The sequence below is a fragment of the Nerophis ophidion genome, linkage group LG20 (genome assembly GCF_033978795.1).
Source record: "Nerophis ophidion isolate RoL-2023_Sa linkage group LG20, RoL_Noph_v1.0, whole genome shotgun sequence".
In the NCBI taxonomy this organism is placed as follows: Eukaryota; Metazoa; Chordata; class Actinopteri; order Syngnathiformes; family Syngnathidae; genus Nerophis; species Nerophis ophidion.
In genome coordinates this window covers 16,540,349-16,552,490 of record NC_084630.1, presented here as the reverse complement: position 1 = coordinate 16,552,490, position 12,142 = coordinate 16,540,349, and the positions used below count along the sequence as shown (strand labels likewise).

The 12,142-nt window shown below is 38.3% G+C and overlaps 1 protein-coding gene across 5 annotated transcripts in view; it reads right to left on the bottom strand.

Annotated features, from left to right (window-relative positions):
- cc2d1a (coiled-coil and C2 domain containing 1A) overlaps positions 1–12,142 on the bottom strand; it is a 58,127-nt gene that overhangs the window by 20,009 nt on the left and 25,976 nt on the right. For 4 of the 5 annotated variants that reach the window (XR_009803108.1, XR_009803109.1, XR_009803110.1 and 1 more), the window contains 10 exons: positions 10,596–10,672; positions 10,415–10,510; positions 7,411–7,533; positions 7,275–7,333; positions 6,176–6,292; positions 4,813–4,886; positions 4,678–4,736; positions 4,444–4,595; positions 3,811–3,901; positions 741–893 (listed from right to left, as the gene is read on the bottom strand). Coding sequence is in view for 2 of the 5 variants with exons in the window: in XM_061880612.1 (XP_061736596.1) it covers positions 741–893; positions 3,811–3,901; positions 4,444–4,595; positions 4,678–4,736; positions 4,813–4,886; positions 6,176–6,292; positions 7,275–7,333; positions 7,411–7,533; positions 10,415–10,510; positions 10,596–10,672 (1,001 nt within the window). In the remaining 3 variants the exon portion in view is untranslated. Of the gene's footprint in view, positions 1–740; positions 894–994; positions 3,691–3,810; positions 3,902–4,443; positions 4,596–4,677; positions 4,737–4,812; positions 4,887–6,175; positions 6,293–7,274; positions 7,334–7,410; positions 7,534–10,414; positions 10,511–10,595; positions 10,673–12,142 lie in introns of those variants that run through there. The other variant, XM_061880613.1, reaches the window with a different exon arrangement.

The following is a 12,142-nucleotide window of genomic DNA, read 5'->3' as shown; positions in this document are numbered from 1 at the left end:
TTCGTATTGTGAGGCAGACGCACTAACCCCTCTGCCACCGTGAAGTATTCCGTTTATATTTACATGTAACACAATTTCCTAACTCATATGGAAACGGGGTTTGTATATCTGTATATATAATATACTGTACACATATTAAGTATATATTGTATATATTCGCAGATATGTTCTATTTTATATTACTATATATAGTCTATTTATACCTGCATTGTCCTTTCTGTCCTTACACTTTCCATCATTGTAACTGAGCTACTATGTTGAACAATTTCCCTTGTGGATCATTAAAGTTTGTCTAAGTCTAAGTCTACTGTAAACACTACCGATTGGCACTTGTGTTTTAACATCTCAAAATTTGTTAATGAAAACTAAAATAAAGGTTACAATCAAACTGCTGGACTGCAATGAGTACAATATTTACAGTATAAATACTTTGTAGGACTCAACAAAAGACAAAACTGGCACATTCAATTCAATGGCGAAGACTATTTGCTCACTACGGCAACATACCAAAAACAACCTGAAATTAATGCATATTTGCAACTGATTCCCAAGAGTGTTAGAAATGTGTTTTGGAGCGTACTACTTTATTATTTGTATTATTTTATAAGTACTGGTTCTAGCATCGTTTGAAGAAAACAGTTGATGCTTGTATTGTTTAAAATGTAAAATAAAACCAATCTATTAAATTGCAGTGTGAAGTGTTAAGTTAAGCAGTGACAACTTTTCCACATGTCACTCACCCGATGTCTTCTGTCCGGAGGCGAGAGTGATGAGACCGCTTCAAGGACCAACCACTTCTCAGTCACTGCTTGGAGCTCCATCCCAGATATCGGCTCTCTGATCTTCACTCTCACATCCAACTTGCCCCCTGTGGCCTTACGTCCATCCATCACCTGAAAAACACGCACGCACGCACGCACGCACGCACGCACGCACGCACGCACACACGCACACACGCGCACACACACACACACACACACACACACACACACACACACACACACACACACACACACACACACACACACACACACACACAAGCAGACAAACACATGAAATGTGCACAGGTAAACATTAAGTTTGTGTGTACTAGAACAAACGCAAACTTCATTGCGCACACAAATTTGATATTCTGTATTTTTAGGTCACACCGGATTATAAGGCGCATTAAAGAGGTCATATTGTGATTTTTTTCCTAAATTTAAAAACACTTCTTTGTGGTCTACATAACATGTGACGGTGGTTCTTTGGTCAAAATGTTGCATATATTATGTCTTACAGACCATCTTCAAGTCGCTTTCTGACTGTCGCTAAAGGATGCGCCATTTTGTGGGTGGCCTTATTTACGTGGCTCACCTTCGACAGCTTCTTCTCCCCGTCATCTTTGTTGTAGCTGTGTAGCGTGCAAGGACGGGAGTCAAAAGATGGAGCTAACTGTTTTAATGACATTCAGACTTTACTTGAATCAAAAACGGAGCAGGATCTTCTCATCCGTGGCCCACTAGTGTAATTACAATGCTGGAAATGTGTCCCGTGAAAAAACGTTCGACTGGAACTGTCTAATAACTAAAGTTCCATGGGTGAATTATGTAAACCCACTACACTGGTATTTTTTAACGCTTACATAACAAGATATAAGTAAAAATTTCCGCTACTTCCGCTAAGTTTTGGTGTTGTTTACTGGCATCATATTGGAGTCTGTGCGTATCTCCTATGTGTGACTACCGTCTACTGGTCACACTTATCATTACACCATGTACCAAATTAAATTGCTTCGAGGTCAGTAAGCACAACCAGGATTATTCTGTACATTAATTTATAATAGTCCGAAAATTGTTATACTAAAGTCATTAACAGAAGATTGCGTCTCTTAAAGGGGAACTGCCCTTTTTTTAAATGTTTCCTTTGATTCACGATCGTATGTGAGACAAACACACATTTTTTGTTTTTTCTGCATTTTAACTCTTAAAACAATGGAGCTCGGTATTGTGAAATATTCCAAAATTCACCAAAAAGAGCAGTTCCACTTTTATAGGAGTAAAATAAGGAGCGCAATTCATTTAGCTTGTCTGTCTTCATGAATATGTACAATACAGTGGGGCAAAAAAGTATTTAGTCAGCCACCGATTGTGCAAGTTCTCCCACTTAAAATGATGACAGAGGTCTGTAATTTTCATCATAGGTACACTTCAACTGTGAGAGACAGAATATGAAAAAAAATCCAGGAATTCACATTGTATGAATTTTAAAGAATTTATTTGTAAATTATGGTGGAAAACAAGTATTTAGTCACTTCAAACAAGGAAGATCTCTCGCTCTCACAGACCTGTAACTTCTTCTTTAAGAAGCTCTTCTGTCGTCCACTTGTTACCTGTATTAATGGAACCTGTTTGAACTCGTTATCTGTATAAAAGACACCTGTCCACAGCCTCAAACAGTCAGACTCCAACTCCACAATGGCCAAGACCAAAAAGCTGTCGAAGGAGCCAGGAAAAGAATTGTAGACCTGCACCAGACTGGGAAGAGTGAATCTAGAATAGGCAAGGAGGTTGGTGTGAAAAAATCAACTGTGGGAGCAATTATCAGAAAATGGAAGACATACAAGACCACTGATAATCTCCCTCGATCTGGGGCTCCACGCAAGATCTCATCCCGTTGGGTCAAAATTATCATGAAAACGGTGAGCAAAAATCCCAGAACCACACGGGGGGCCTGGTGAATGACCTGCAGAGAGCTGGGCCCAAAGTAACAATGGTTACCATCAGTAACACACTACGCTGACAGGGAATCAAATCCTGCAGTGCCAGACGCATCCCCCTGCTTAAGCCAGTGCTTGTCCAGGCCCGTCTGAAGTTTGCCAGAGAGCACATGGACTATACAGCAGAGGATTGGGAGAATGTCATGTGGTCAGATGAAACCAAAATATAACTTTTTGGTATAAACTCAACTCGCTGTGTTTGGTGGAAGAAGAATACTGAGTTGCATCCCTAGAACACCATACCTACTGTGAAGCATGGGGGTGGAAACATCATGCTTTGGGGCTGTTTTTCTGCTCAGGGGACAGAACGACTGGTCCGTGTTAAGGAAATAATGAATGGGGCCATGTATCGTGAGATTTTGAGCCAAAACCTCCTTCCATTAGTGAGAGCTTTGAAGATGAAACGTGGCTGGGTCTTCCAGCATGACAATGATCCCAAACACACCGCCCGGGCAACGAAGGAGTGGCTCCGTAAGAAGCATTTGAAAGTCCTGGAGTTGTCTAGCCAGTCTGGGGACCTCAACCACATAGAAAATCTGTGGAGGGAGTTGAAAGTCCGTGTTGCTCTGCGACAGCCCCAAAATATCACTGCTCTCGAGAAGATCTGCATAGAGGAATGGGCCAAAATACCACCTGTGTGTGCAAACCTGGTAAAGACCTATAGTAATCGTTTGACCTCTGTTATTGCCAACAAAGGTTATGTTAAAAAGTATTGAGTTGAATTTTTGTTATTGACCAAATACTTATTTTCCACCATAATTTACAAATAAATTATTTCAAATTCCTACAATGTGAATTCCTGGATTTTTTTTCACATCCTATGATGAAAATTACAGACCTCTGTTATCTTTTTAAGTGGGAGAACTTGCACAATCGGTGGCTGACTAAATACTTTTTTCCCCCACTGTATATGTTGATCATCAGAACGCCCACTGGAGAGGGAAGAAAATGCAAAAAAAAGATCTCAACACCTGATAATAATATACACAATGTTTTCACACGCCGTTTAGTGTGTTTTTTGGATCTTGGTAGATCAGGCCCTAAGTTTGTACCTCAATTATCTCTCTGATGTCACAGTGGTTTTCTAGGCCCTCCAGCTTGAGTTGAGCTGTGCCCAAAATCTTGTCAGGTTTAAAGAGGCCCCTGTAAACAAACAGACAGTGATATCAGCATTATGGCATCATTCAGTGATATCAACGTCATCCAATGATCCCAACATAATGGAAACATCATGGCATCTTTCAGTGATATATACATAATGACATAATTCAGTGATATCAACATCATGACATCATTGAGTGATATTAAAGTCATTCATCCATCCATCCATTTTCTACCGCTTGTCCCTTTTGGGGTTGCTGGCGCCTATTTCAGCTGCATTTGGGCGGTAGGCGGGGTACACCCTGGGCCAACACAGATAGACAGACAACATTCATACTCACATTCACACACTAGGGCCAATTTAGTGTTGCCAATCAACTTATCCCCAGGAGCATGTCATTGGAGGTGGGAGGAAGCCGGAGTACCCAGAGGGAACCCACGCAGTCACGGAGAGAACATGCAAACTCTACACAGAAAGATCCGAGCCCGGGATTTAACCCGTGACTGCTTAGGACCTTAGTATTGTGAGGCAGATGCCACCATGCTGCCCTAAAATCGTTCAGTGAAATCAAATAGAGTCTGACCCCTTCTGGACGACTTCAAATTTGATGCCTTTGGACTGGATGACTCGTTTAAATCCTCGATGTGTTCTGTTGATGTTAAGTCTGAACTGCTCTTTAAATTCTGGACTGCTGGTGCTTTTCACCGTGTTGGTTTTGTCCCTCTGCGCCTCCTCCTACGCAAAGGAAAGGAATAAATAGTATTCTCAAATAGACAGTCTGCACGTCAGCCAAGTGTTGTGTGTTACAGAATCGTACCGCACTGGGAAAAGGAAAATCAAATTTCACACTGGTATCCAGATCACTGGGTGACACACCTGCACACACGTGGATGTGTGTCATACTCCTGCATTAACAATTGTTACAAATATTCATCAATGGAAATATTAATACCTGATGGGGCAGGTAGGTTTGTGGCTCTGATGATGTACAGTATCATTTCATTGGGAGCCAAAGAGGGGTAGTTTCTACACACAAACACAGAAATCTGTTAGAATAATTGTGTAATTTTAACAAAGAAATTAGTTTTTTTTATGTATGGACAAAAAGTGTATACTTTTTTCTAAGTTTGAATAAGAAGTGTGTATTTCTTAATAAAAACTTTGGTTCCTGTTACGAAACCCAAAACCAGTGAAGTTGGCATGTTTTGTAAATCGTAAATAAAACAGAATACAATGATTTGCAAATCTTTTCAACTTCTTTTCAATTGAATAGACTGCAAAAGCAAGATATTTAATGTTCGAACTGAGAAACTTAATTGTTTTTGCATATACACTTTAACTTAGAATTTAATGGCAGCAACACATTGCAAAAAAGTTGGCACAGAGACGTTTTTACCACTGTTACATGGCCTTTCCTTTTAACAACACACAGTATATGTTTGGGAACTAAGGAGACCAATGTTTTAAGCTTTTTACGTGGAATTATTTCCCATTCTTGCTTGATGTACAGCTTAATTTGTTCAACAGTCCGGGGTCGCTTCATAATGCGCTACACAATGCTGAAATAAGCAGGGCGTCCATGAAAAAGGTGTTGCTTGGATGATGGCAACATATTTTTCTCCAAAGGGGTGACCCTTGGCCCATCCTTGTTTGTGAATGACTTAGCATTTCATGGAAGCTGCTTTTACAACCAATCATGGCACTCATCTGTTCCCAATTAGCCTGTTCACCTGTGGGATGTTCCAAATAACTGTTTGATGAACATTCCTTAACTTTCTCAGTCTTTTCTGCCACTTGTACCAGTTTTTTTGAAACATGTTGCAGGCATAAAACTCCAAATGAGCTAATATTTGCAAAAAATAAAGTTTACCAGTTCGAAAGTTAAGTATCTTGTCTTTGCCGTCTATTCAATTGAATATAGGTCCAAAAGGATTTGCCAATCATTGTATCCTGTTTTTAATTATGATTTACACAACGTGCCAACTTCACTGGTTTTGGGTTTGGTAGAATAAGAAGTGTGCATAATTTAACAAAAAAAGTATGTTTAAATAAGAAGTGTGTAGTTCTTTAACAAAATTCTATGTATTCTACATTAGAGTAAGAAGTGTGCATTTGTTTTTTTGTCTTTGATAAAAAAGTGCATACCTTAATAGAAAGTTAATGTTTTCTATATTAGAATAAGTTTTTTCCGTACGTTTGTTTTCAATGTTACAATAAAAAATGTGTATTTCTTGATAAAAAGTTTGTTTTCTATGTTAGAATGAAAAAGAGTGTCTATTAAAAAAAGTCTGTTGGATTAACAAATGTGTACTGACTTTGCGACACTGAGGATCTTTTCCTGCGTGTGGCACTTCGGGATTGGTTGGCCTTTCGCATGTGCATTCTTTAATATTTCAATGTTCTTCCAAGAGTCTTCCATAAGTTTCTCACACCTACAGAAAAACAAACATTTATAAAACAGCCTGATGGTCTAAAAAGCATGTGCGTATTCAAAGGATAAACAATCAACAATCAAGCCCACATATGACCTTCAAAACATGCATGTATTTTATCATTATATTCAGTTTTATGAGTAGGACTTTATGATATATTACAACTTTCAGAAGTTCTTTGATCGTATTCATGTTTTCAATTGGAATTGTACATCAGTCACAGCCAATTACTTGGCAGATACTGTATATACAAACAAGCAATCAACATTCACAGACAATTTGCAGTCTATAATTAACATAACATGTATGTTGTTATGAAACTTTCTAACATGATTTTATTTTTACAATAAAATAACAAATATGTTCTTATTATACTATACAATTGACATAACATGTATGTTTTTATCATTCAATGAACATAAAATGATTTTTTTTATCACACAAAAAAATTAACATAATGTTTATGAAGTTATTAAACAATTAACATAAAATGCATGGTTGTATTTTACTATACAAATAACATGAATTAATTAATTAAGTTATTTGGTGTCATTGTTTTCAAAAAGACAATGGAATACAGTTAGGCAGCACAGGAGCAGCAGTCCTAGATTGGCTTCTCAGTTGAATAATGGGGGTGATTATGGTTACAGCTCGTGAATAAAAGCTGTTTCTTAGTCTCTTTTGCTTTTAAGGTATGCATGATTGTATTATTCTATACAGATAGCATAACATGCATGAATTTATCATACAATTAAAATAATATACAGTGTATGACATTATAGAGGCAAGTTTCCATATTTTGGTGGAATTCCAATGTGTTTGCCTTTTGAGGCGTTCTACCATGTATTGTGAAATAAGGTAAGGGATGCGGACGTCTTCAACCAGGCAGACAAGTTTCATGTTGTGGTAGATAAATACATACATGTTTCATCAAAGACGGGTAGAAGAGAAGGTATAAAATGTGATAAAAATATGTTCTTACTTGAGAGCCTCTGCAATATTGCCCACGTGTGTGAACAGCAGCGAGGAGCTCACACATTTCTGCAGTTAAAGTTGGAATGTAAGTAAAGTATAAAGCATGTTGGCATGAATGCTGGAAAAAAAGAGGTGAATTTTACTTCATGCTGTTTGCGCAATAGATCCATGAGGCCTTGGTACTGCTCGCTGGTGCGAGGAGAAAGTGGAGATGCACGCGAACGAGCCAACGAGTAGTCTTCTTCGCTGACTGGGCTTCTGGGAATCTGAGAGGAGCAAAAATATCCTAAAACAACTGAACAAGTTTTCAGATTTTTAAACAAACAATATAGCACTACACTCCAACTTCGCCAATTTTTTTTGCAGTTTTAGTCTATCACATTGTTTCTAAATATATATATTAAAAACATATTTGTACACTTCCCCAGTGTCATATCTGAATGTTGCATGTTATCAGTCTAAAATATGCATTTTTAATCATATTTGATCTTTTTTGACCTAAATGAAACACTTAAGCATAAACATGGCTAAACAATCCTACAATAAATCTATATAGTGTGCTACATTTCATTATCACAAGTTTCAGTATTTTCACAGATCAATGGTTGTTTAAGTCCATATTACCGTTACAGTATGTCATATATGTATCACAGTACAATATATGTCCTATTTTATGTCTATTATATTAAGTAAAATTAGTCTATAGGTAACTAAGGATGTTATTTCATGTACAGTGCATCCAAAAAGACAGAAGCCCTTTCTTAGTAAAAAGTTTGCCAAAACGCACCTGAAAGGCTCTCATGAAAAACAAAATTCTCTGGTCAGATGAGACAAAGATTGAACTCTGACGTGAATGCCAGGCATCATATTTGGAGGCTCATCACAAGTCAGGATAGAGGGAAAGATGAATTCAGCAATGTATAAAGACACTTTGGATGAAAACCTACGCTTGCCATCCAACGTGATGGAGCTTGAGAGCTGCCGGCAAGACCAATGGGCAAAGATCAATGAGCGAAACTGTTCAAAGATAGGTGTGCTAGGCTTGTGGCATCGTATTCAAAAAGCCCTAAAAGGAACTTTTTGGGAATTATAAAACATGTATTTTTTCTTTTTTCAATTTGAAAGATAAAAAAAAAAAAAAATGCTTGAAAGATGCGGCTAATGGAAGTCGCCATTGTAGCCTTCAAAGCCCTCAAAAAATGTCTAAACCCCCCAACAAAATTTTATATACATAGTGCAAGTCTATATATAACGTTGTAAAATATATGTTCATAACAATATGTAATATGTTCAATACTTACAATACTTTGATCATTTTAATAATTTCTTTCGCGCATTGATTTCTGTTTCCATAGCAGCGCATGTCTAACCTGACTCTCGCCAGATCCCTGTAGTTTGCTGAACTCCACACAAGGAGTTCAGCAGTTCAGGAGTTTTAATTTTCCTGAAGGAACTCTCCTGACGGAATAAATAAAGTACTATCTAATCTAATCTAAGGACCTGGGCCTTGAAAAAAAAAAATGGTATGTGATTGGATTAACCACTGGTCCGTTAGCTTGAGTGACGTGCTACTTTAACCACTCACATCGAAATCAACCCGTGACGCTGATGAGAGCCATGCTGGGAAGTCCAAAACAGAAAAACTGACATTTGATAACGACAGAGTGAAAAGTTAGATAACTTTTCATTTGCAATAGCAGAATCAATGTCAGCACAAGACTACTAACAGCGTGCCGCCATTGTAGTTTGAATAAATCAGTCACTTTGGCGCAACGTCAAATCTATGAAATCCCGCCTAGCGATCCTGATTGGTTCATTATTTTTTGCTATTTTGAACGAGTTTGCTATCTTGAAGGAGTTATACTTTTGAAGCCAAATATACTGCTGCCAATAGAGGCCAGCACAAAGGAAAAGTGAGACATTGGAGCAGACGGAAGCCCAGAGAACGAGGTGAATGCAATTTTGACGCTATAAATATGGAACTTGGAGTCAAGCTGTTTTGGCGTAAATGGCGTGCTTACCCAAAATCAACAGGAAACTTCCCGCAGCCAGCTGGACCAAACGCACAACTGTCCATTGAGTGAGGCACTTTAATATCGATACACGCAGCATGCCATGCGTGTCGGTACAACTACAGTACATACACGGTCTGGCTAGCTCAGCTGTGTACTTTATAGATACTGTAATATTATTCATCATGTTTTTCAGTCAGTACAAATTGGTGTTGTATCGCGGTGTTGTGCATTACAAACTCAAACACGTTTTGTGCTGACGTAGAAGCTAGCTTATCTCTTGCTGTAGCTAGCTTTTACGGCTAATTCCGCAGCATGGCGATGTGTTAGTACGCTAGAAAAAGAGTTCCTCAGTGTTTGCTCTTACAACAACATATGTCGCTAAAGCTTGCTTGTTATAAAGGTTACGGAATGTAAGAAAAAATCTTAGTTTGCGAAACCGTTCTCAAACAATGGCAATAAAACTATTCTGATTCTGATTCTTTTTTCAGTGAATCAATGCCTCTTACTGGACCAAAATCAAGTGTATAGATGCCAGGTAACTCTCCTGTGGCTGTGGTCAAAAATCAGTGGCCAAAAAATCTTCACATTTATGAAAAACCTCAGCTGCGAAAGCAGAGCCTTTTTCTGTCCATCTTCTTCAATTGACAGGAAGCAACAATTCACTTTCTGAATGCACTATATAGAGGGTATATAACATGTTTTATGCTTTTAAAGTATTACACTTATAAATATTCCTATTTCACGCTAATTCAATTATCGCGGTCAAGTCTGTAACCACAATAAAGAAGATGTAATTTAACTCTCTAATCAAAGTCAGGAATATGAGAAGCGGTGACATCTTGACATGGAAGAAAGGCAAACTAACCTAGGAACAGGAATACTATTATTTGTATAACTACATTAAGCTTCTGAGTCTTACAGATGTATTACTAATATCACAAATGGTGACAGCAAATAAAAAAAAAATGTGGGATATTTTCTAGAGTTAGACAACATAAGTAGATCACTTAATCTCCCCTTTTTACACGAACAACAATGATTTTGAAGGGCTCCTTGTTATATTTGCTTTCATAAATTGTCAATATAATAATAACATACATATGATAATGTTAGTGGTGTATGTATTTATAACCTTGGTAATATCAACAGGAAGGCCAGATTTGGCGGCTTCGACCATGGGGTCGAGTCCTTTAGCGTGTCTGAGGTGCTGAGCTGCTGCCGTCATGTCCTAAAAGATATAAAATCAAGACTTCATTTTAATGTAAAAAAGAAAAACTCAAAAGCCAAACAAGAAAAACACCTCTACAAATTACCTTCATCTGCTTGGAGCGTAGCGCTGCACGTAAAAAAGCCTGTCGTCGTAGCAACAAGAAATCCACTTGCTGTTGTGCTGAGGTAAAATAAGGAGAAAAGTAAGTGAAAATCTTGGAGAACTGCACTTATTTTTGGAATTTTGCATATCATTCACAATCCCTATGTGAGACAAAAACACATACTGTATGTTTTTCCCTTTTTTTATGCGTTCAAATTTTAATCATACCTCTCGTACGAGACGGCCAACAATGTAGCTAATAGGAGTCATTTAATGCACCCATAAAGCCCTCAAAAAAGCATCCAAAAACCTCTAACTCCATTTTCATGTTGTGACCTGCATAGTAGGTATTGGCGTCATTGTTATCATAGGAGCAAAAAAGAGGAACTGCTTTTAGTGGCGTCTTGATCACATATAGGTAACTATCTTATGCAGCTATTGACAACCTCTGAGTTGGTAAAAGTTTTTGCTAGAGCGAGAGTATAAATTTTGCGTCTCACCTGTATAGTAGAAGCATGAAGACATCCCAAGAAAGACATCGAAAATACTCTTGTTTGCTGCCACCTTCTTTTTATTTACTTCTGATGTGAGGATTATGATGAATTTAGAAGATAAACAAGTGCTGCCGTAAAATGACCAAAATACGTAAACTTTTCTCATTTGGCACTCAATGGAGGCGGTCGCATGTTTCTTACCGCTTGCCTCTCTGTTTTGTCCATACTTTCAAGAACCTCTTATTCTGCGCTGTCCTCCAAAATCTAAACATCTAAACATGGAATTTATAAGGTGGACTCTCGACTCAATTGACAAAATCTTTTCGACAAGGAAAAGAGGTTGAGGAAACTAAGCTTGGCTGCCCTGACAGAACAATGCCTCTACTGCTCTGCTCCGCGAGGGCATATACGTATGTGACGTATCTAAGAAGGTGCGCTTGCTGTCTGTGAGAAGGAGAGACAACAAAGAGTGGGAAGCAACTACGTGAGAACGAATACTCGAACAAAGACAACCCCGCGATATATCGAGTATATCGATATATCGCCTAGCCCTACTCTCAGTTCTTACAGACGAGAAGGTGGAAGACATCTATTTATTTGGAACTGTAATCGCAGGGCATCTGCTGATTGGGCTGGGCATTGCTTTAGTCTATCGTCAATTTCGTAAGACGATGGCAGCCGATCAAGAAGCTGAAAGGCTGCCTGTTACATTGGAAGGCATCTGTTGGGTTGTGGGAACACAGACTGTGGCGATTTTTGAACAGAATAGTAAATTGGACAACATCAAAAATGTATCTATTGCTTGATTAGATCAGACAAGACATTAAAATGTCTGTTCTCTTGGAACACAAAAATCCTTAACTACGATTCGACTCCCTCAATGTTTTGAAAACATCCCCTGAAGGACATCACAGTGATAGCCGCTCGGACATCTAGGGTAGGACTTTATTGTCATTGCACAAGTACAACGAAGCTATGTTTTCAGCACAAACCCGTTCAAGATTAGACAAAGAAACCGTGTACAAGGTTACAGAACAGGAACGCTGATGGGTCG